The 8,066-nt window shown below is 41.3% G+C and overlaps 1 protein-coding gene across 1 annotated transcript in view; it reads left to right on the forward strand.

Annotated features, from left to right (window-relative positions):
- The window catches only part of LOC118320969 (metallophosphoesterase MPPED2), a 29,916-nt gene extending 25,538 nt beyond the window's left edge, over window positions 1-4,378 (forward strand). The window contains exon 4 of the mRNA XM_035652102.1: window positions 4,131-4,378. Within this exon, the coding sequence (XP_035507995.1) occupies window positions 4,131-4,360 (230 nt within the window). The 3' untranslated portion in view covers window positions 4,361-4,378. The remainder of the gene's footprint in view (window positions 1-4,130) is intronic.
- Window positions 4,379-8,066: the final 3,688 nt, after the last annotated feature.

The following is an 8,066-nucleotide window of genomic DNA, read 5'->3' on the forward strand; positions in this document are numbered from 1 at the left end:
TATACAGCAGTTGATTAGCTGTGTTCAACAGTGAGAACTAACCGTTAGAGGTTTTGTTCACTTCCTGTTTTACGTCACTGTTTAAAAAACGTATTTGCAATTCTTTATTAGTTTCAGTTTCTTTAAAGAGCTCATCAGTTGAAATAAACATTGTACAAATATCACAATCCAATCAACTGTTTGTTTCTGGCCACCTGATGAATGTTACAGAATACAGAAATCACTAACTTCTGCTTTTTGGTGCTGTGCAGGTAGCGTACATTGACTGCTTTATCCCTGTAAACAACCAGAGCAGTGAAGCTGCAGGTCGTAACACTAGAACAGATACCTGAAAGACACTTGAACTGAGGTGCTGAGGGAAACTGATAGGAGAAAGCTTGTTTTACAAAACTAGTGCATATTCGCAGCTTCCGCACTAATTGGAAGATGTGCTGATTTGGATTTTGGATCATATTTCCTCAAGGATTAATTTGAAGAGACAAGAGAGGAGATGAAGGGAAATTATTATTTTTTTGTTTTAGCATTCACCTTCTTTAATTTAAGGGATGTCACATAGAAGATGATTTTTTTTATTAAACTTCTGTTTACCCTGGTTGGAAAAGGGTGTATTTTCAATTTTGTGTTTTCATGTGCAGATGTTTTTGTCTTCTTAAATCTTATGGAAACGTAAGTCTGCCTTGTTGATCTTTCCCTGCACACACTGTTCTTGTTCTTCACAGAGATTTGTTTTGAATTTCTTCCCATCTTTCATATCCCCTGTTTGTGGGCGAAGAATAAAAAATAAATCTAGGTGTATCACTCCACCAACCCTCTGTGAGATGTATCATGGTGGCAATAAAAAGCAGTAGAAATTCCCAGTAGAGTAATGGAGATGGAGTTATTTGATGGTAATTATGTTTTCCCCACCTTTTCTCTGCCTGGTGGTGGTGGAGAGGATGATTCGCTTTAGGTAGTGTGTGTGTAAATGGATGTGTGATCCAGTTAGAGTGCTGGGGGACTGAGAGACGGCGCTCTCATATAAGGTTAGACTGGAATTTATGATCCTGAGACGCGACAAGAGCTAATTTAGAGTAGCGGGAATGAAACCTATAGACCGGGGAACCATGATTCTTTCATTTTCAGCATTAGCGAACACACTCTCTCTCTCGCTCTCTCTCTCTCTCTCTTGCACTCTCACACACACACACACACACACTTTAAACGGATGCGGTGGAATTTTTATTTATTTGCATTGAGCCAGCGTATCTTGACTGAATTTATATTCTATTGTATTAGTTTTATTTCCAATTGTGGACTTCACTGCTGCAAAATTGAGCAGCGCGCTTACATCCTTTCTTTCACTTACTGTCATGAGTCAAAAGCATTTTTATTCTACAAATAAGATTTTTATTCAGTATTTTATTCAATTTGCCCTCTTGGCATGCATCATGACCTCCTGCTATTACTGGACGGAGAAATTATTGGAACAGAGGAACAATAAGGGAAAAAGCACTTCACAAAAAAGGGGAAAAAGCTAATGGTGAGAAAAAAGCAACTTGGTGAGCGGAAACCCCTTTCTGTCAGCCAAAGGTTGATGCAGGCATCTCACTTGTACACATGCACAATAATCCTGTCATTATGTGAAAGATTTCATTTTGTACAGTTCTTGTGAATAAATATCTGTAGGATATCCTGTAAAATGTGCTAAATATAGCTGTTGAAATGCAGTCGTAAATGTGTATAATCTAGACCTGTAAACATACATTTTTCAACTAAATTCAGCTCAATTTAATGAGATGTCTTTACGCCTGCAAATCACCAAAACGTATCATCTTCTCCGACAATAAACTTAAACTTTTGAAAAACAGAAGCAGAATTCACGAGACTTTGCTACTTAAAGGTCCTCGTCGTGAAGATTAAGGATTTTATTAATCGACAATGATAAGATGATTTCATCTGAATAAGAAAAAAGGGGTTTCTGGATAAATCTTTTTCATTTATTTTATAATTATGAGCTACTAAAGTAATGCAGAGTACCCGGCACTACAAGGTCATCCTAGGAGGTCAGACAGTGGTACTTTTAAGAACCAGCAAGTACAGTTCTGACTAATCCATGATCTGATCAATCCAACATCAGTGCTTTCAGTCTATGAAAATGGCTTCAGTTTATTAAACAAAAACAAAAACGCACGACTTGTTCTTGACAACACTATATGACGTCACTTCAGCCAAACAATATGAAGTGATTAGTAATCAGGATGAATTCATTAGCACATCACGAGTCGTCGCTCAGGTCAATACAAGCTTCCGTAGCGCTGCTGTTAGTTGAACTTTTGAATATTTTGTCCAAATCCTTTCCAGACCTTCCTGCCACAATCGATTAGTTGATCGGCAGAAAATTAATTGTAAATATCTGAACAATTGATGAGGTATTTGTCATTTTTCAAGCATAAACTGCCAAACATTCCCCAGTCCCCTTGTGAGGATTTAATGCTTTTCTTTGTTCTGTTTCATAGTAAACAAAAAAGCTTTGGGTTTTTGATTATTGGTCAGAGAAACTGCACTGTAGTAGGCTGTAGGCCAAACAATAATGGATTGTTTGAGAAAATAATCAGCATATTAATGGATAATTAAGATAATTGTTAGATGCAGCCCTATTATAAACTATATTGCCTGCATTGGGGCTGCTGTCACTGGGGACAGACGTGCTGCTGCAGCCTCAGCATCCATTCTTCCCGTGGCTATGGTTCAGCTAACTACACATAAATGAAACTGCGGATAACCTACAGAACAGGATAAAAAAGACAGAAAGGAAGAAAGACTGGAACAAAATCCCCAGGAAGCCTAAAAAAACTGAAAAGAGAAATATAGAGAGAGAATGGAAAGGTGATGAAGGCCAGACCCTTTCGTTGAGTGCTCAATCGGCTGGAATAAAGTAGCAAGTCAGTTTCTTGATGGCGAAGGGGAACCGGGACAAATCACCTCGACGGAGGAGAGCGAAAAGGGCACAGCAGAAGTTGAAAGATGAGGGGATGAGAATTGTAATAGATGTTCTTCTCTATTTAGTTCAGGTTCATGCTTTTCCCAGCCGCCTGGCGTCTGCGGAGATGGACAGTGGGCTGCTGGGGTCAAGCAGAGCCGTCAGCTGTGGTTGTAACCTCTCTGACTGTCTGAATTGAGGGTGTTTTTCCCCTCCACTTATCCCAGTTTTCTTTCCAGTCCTGATCTGTGCTCAGGGTTAGGTATACAGGGAGCTACAGTGGGAGTGTATGCTTCATGTACAAAATATTAGGACAACCTGCTGTTTGTATAGAAGTACACTGACCAGGTAGAAAGTACAACCCCTTTGTGATTTTATAGAATACTGTTCAGCCTTGAAGGAGAGCAGAGCTTCACAATATAAAAGAAAATGTGTGTAAAGAACTTGTTCAGTGTTAAGAATTATTTGCAGTGTATTGAAATCCTTGACTGATTCGCTGACAGTAAAATGTGTATATTAAATATAGATTCAGAAATACTTTTATAAAGCAACAAATCTCTCTTGTCAGACATTTGTGAATGCAATATTTCTGCAAAAGCCTGAATCTTCACAGAGTTGTTAAAATCATTACGTGTTAATTTTTTAATAAAAAGAACACATTGACACTTTTCTCAGTATCAATGGACTTAATTAGTTTCATATCGCAATTAATAATAAAACCCCAATAATTATGCAGACTCAGGATATTAAAACCTTTGGACAAGATCTGTGCAAAACTGGTGAGCAAATCACTTTGATAATTTATGGATCAAACACGGACCTCTTTCCTTTTTTAATTGGCTCGTTAGCATTGTCCACCTCCGATGTGAGAAACTTTTATAGATTACAGCTTGTTGGTCGACGGGTACGTTGATTGGTGCAATTTTGATGCTGCAGATGTCAGTGGAAGAACTGTCTAAATGGTCAGTATTAGTAAATATGTTGCTCAGAAATTGTTATACTGAGCATCCTGGTTGTTCAAACTCGTACAATGTAACCACAACTTCTTCAATTCTATATACGCGTCACTTCTACCAGAAGTGATACAGACTAGAGCTTAAGATGTGGATCCATATGTGGATATGGGACTGCAGCTCACCACCCTCTCCCTGGTTGCTCTTGTCTCTTCTAGGTGGCCTCCCGTACGAGTTTAAGGTGGTGATCGCCGGGAACCACGAGCTGACCTTTGATAAGGACTTTATGGCCGAGCTGGTCAAGCAGGATTACTACCGTTTCCCCTCAGTCTCCAAACTCAAACCAGAGGACTTTGACAATGTCCAGACGCTCCTCACAAACTGTGTGTACCTGCAGGACTCAGACGTCACCATAAAGGGATTCCGGATATACGGGGCGCCATGGTAAGAGCACCAACCGCTTTCTTTCTTTTTACCCTCCATCCAAAACTCCTCTCATCAATCTCTGTCTTTCATAACTGCTGTGTCACATTCTGTCTCGTTTTGTTGTGGATCCCTGAGGTGGAGGTGTGCCTTCCCCTCTCCCAGGATCTGGCTGTTTTCCAGCTCCCCTCCCTGCAGTAACTCTGTACTCTGCTGTACGCTCTCAGTGAGGGGCGTCCCTTCCATGCAGGGTGCTATTCCCAGCTCACACATTCCTTTATGAGCTCAGGACCTCTGTCTGCTCCCCGGGCTTACGTTACACCTGTGTTTTGACATGGGGTTAAGTGATACGCGTGTTACTGGGACACTCTGTCAATAGGCTCTCAGGTGTGGAAAGAAAGCCGGGGGAGAGGGTGTGTTGGGTCGAGGAATGGTGTAAGCAGCATGTATTCAACAAACAAAGGCAGGTGGAAGTGTTGTTAAAGCGAGTGTTTGTGCAGAGAAAGTACTTGTAGAAGAATCTCCTGAGATCACTGTAGCATTCATTGATCTAAAAGTATGTATGCAGTTTCAACTAAACGCTTCCTCATTATTAGATGACACACAAATCACAGCAATCTTAGACGGATGTTGCTAGTTTGCCAGTACAGTTGTGTGTCTAATGATCCTTTATTCTCATCTGTGTGTGATCCCTCTCTTTGCTTCAGTCACCTTTGCTAGATCGTCCATTAGAAAGAAAGCCCTGCGGTTCAGTCTGAGCCGCTGTAGTCTCGCAGTATTTGAACGGTCTTGCAGTCTGACCTCGGCTCGCCTGCACTGCAGCTGTGTGTTTTGTTGTGCGACGGTCGGTGCTGGAACTTCCTCCGTCCTGCTGCGACTCCCTCTGCTTTCTCTGCGCAGTGGTTCTCACAGGTCTGCTCCACACTTAAAATAACTATTTAGGTCACACCTTCATCCGTTAGCGGCTATAATTAGCAGGTTTGCAGTCTGGCTTCAGAAGTGGCAGAGGACGGTGGCGGGGGCAGATCCCAGCATTCCTCAGACATCACAGCAGCAGGAAGAAGAGATTACCCTCTTTTTCCCTCCATTCTTCCTCTTTTCCATCCTTCTGTTTGAAAGAGGAAGGATGCTGCCCCCCTCTCCCTGGTGGGTGTTTAGTGTGAGGGCTGGTAAGTGTCTGTTGTGACAGCTGGGGGTCTCATGAGAGGCGGAGGGGACAGCTTGGCGCCCCCCCCCCACTCCTCCACCCCTCCTCAGCTTCCTCACCTCCTTCACACCCATATGCCACCGTGGCCTGAGGTCTGGCCTGCTTGTCCAGTGTGAGGTCTCACTTAACCCTGCAGTGACCCCTCACTTCATCAACAGCTCACCAGCCCCTCCGCCTGGGTGGCCGAGCTCCTCCGAGTCCTCAGTGGTCTGCCGCTGCAGGCCCGGGACGCGACGGCATCGCTCAGGAAATGTAGCGTGTAACTAGCACCTGATAAACGCTGCTGTAGCTGCAGTGGGCCGCCGCCGCTGCCTCCGCTGCTGCTGCTTTAAAAACACAATAAAAGAGCGTCAGGTTTGCAGACTGCTGGCCAGTTCTTCTGTTCCCACATCTGCTTTCGGTTGTGAAAGAAAGTATTAAAATCTGTACTTAAATATAAGTAATAATCACAATGTAGAAGTCTCACACATTGGATATACTGCCTGTAGAGTTGGCCGACATTTTATAATTTTCCGACTGGCAACTGACATCCTGACAACTGGCGACTGCCGTTTTTTCCCCGTTGCCTCTCTCTGCCATTGCTGGCTTCTTTGTGCTACTGGGTTAGCACGCTGAACGATAGGTCGGTCGCGGAGCAGCAGCTCTCACTCATTCTTTGGAGGCAGATCATTAAATTAGCAAAAACAACCTCAATATACCTCAACACTGTACTTAAATATAGCAGTTGAGTTCATGTGCGTTGCTATGAATCACCTCTGTATGTAGTGCTCTGTATTTAGCAATACATGCAAAATGCTTCAGTTTTATGCCCTGTTGCCATGACCTTTTACATAGAAAATGGAGTATTTTTGATTATGATGTATACAGCAAACTACCAACCAATAGTCTTTTTTTTTTTTTAACCTCAAATGCCACACGTTCTTAAACTACTTTTTGAAACATGCCATGTCCAAACCCCGTCCAGCTCAAACTGAAGAGTCAACGACAGAAGCAAAGTGTCATCAAAAGGCTGTTTCCTTGTTTCTTTTCTTAAAGGCTGTTGAATGAAAGCACATTTCAGTGTACAGTATGTCCAAATACTACAACACAAACTACAGTACTCAAGATTATCACCAGTGGAGAACATGACTTTAATATCCTCTGTACAGCTCCTCTGTTGTGTTTCATGAAATCTACTAAAGTCATCATTTGTGTTTGGCGAAACACTCAAACTGCTGGATCAGTTGGTCAGGTTTCTACCACAAGAGCAAGCAGGACTCTGAGGTTTTCTCCTGGAAATCATGGCGAAACAGCAGGTTACAGAAGTTTTTGCACGATTAATCACAATGTCACTGCAGGTTTTCATCTGCCCAAGATGGAGGGAGACCTTCTGCTCTGATTTGACTGATTAGAAACATTACACCCTTCTTTTCATCGCTGCTCCCACAATTGCCGTTATTTTTTTTTATCACTCTATCATTTAAATGTCTGTTTTTAAAGGTCTTATGGATAAAAATGACATTCTGCTACAGCGCTTTTCAAACATAATCCATTTTATAATTATGTGCAGCAGGTTGTCAGTTCAGCATGTGGCCATTTACAGCGGAAAGATTTGGATAATACCACTGAGGAACATTTCATTCAGTACAATATGTTTTGCCTAAAAGCATTCTAGACACATCCATGTCGGCTGTCTTCGCATTAGGCCTGAAGGAACACACGCAAACAAAAAATGCTTTCACATCATATCAGTAAAGATCTGCTCTTTCCCACACTGATACTTTCAACTTTTTTTTTTTATCTTCAAAAAACGGAAAGTAAAGCCTGTTTTGAACTCGACTCTTCGGGGATCGAGGTGGATTTTAACCAAGGCCAAGTTTTCTCACACAGCTTTTTTCGTTACTTAAATATGTGTTCATATTGAAATTGCGCCAACAAGTTGCCTCAGTTAATTAATCTCACTAGAGTATCTGAAAAAAATAGTTATCTTAAAAAAAAAACTTCAGTCTTGAGCAGAAAATTGCCCCAGATGTTGGAAATCTGAGCACTCCTCGAGCTGTGGGTTTAATGCCAGAGAAAAATGTGTTCAGAGATGAGATTTATTCAAAAACAGAAGACTTGAGGATGGTGATAAAATTAAGAGTTCCTCAAATTACAGGGTCTCTTTTATGTTCAATAGCAGGTTATAATTTACAGTTTTTCTTACCTTCATGACACCAAGTAAGAAATGGCCATCGTGATGCTGCATTAGTCGAGATTAGAAGTTACTCTTTTTATTCCTTCCCAAAACAAAACTCTGCTCTAATTTGCCACAAATTGCTTTTTTAATGTGAGTTGAGCTGGAAAAGGGAAATGTAATTACATTTTTGTCATTCTGTAATTTAAACTATTTCCACTTCGAGTTGAATCAGTTACTGAAACATGAACGTAAACGTCTTGAATAAATTAGATACTTTTGTAATAAAATATCCTTCAGCTTTCATTATCACAAGAAATAGGTGAAATGAATGATCAGCCAACAGGGCGAATTACACTTTTTAGGGCT

The sequence above is a fragment of the Morone saxatilis genome, unplaced genomic scaffold (genome assembly GCF_004916995.1).
Source record: "Morone saxatilis isolate NCDOM2014 unplaced genomic scaffold, NCSU_SB_2.0 Contig11, whole genome shotgun sequence".
In the NCBI taxonomy this organism is placed as follows: Eukaryota; Metazoa; Chordata; class Actinopteri; family Moronidae; genus Morone; species Morone saxatilis.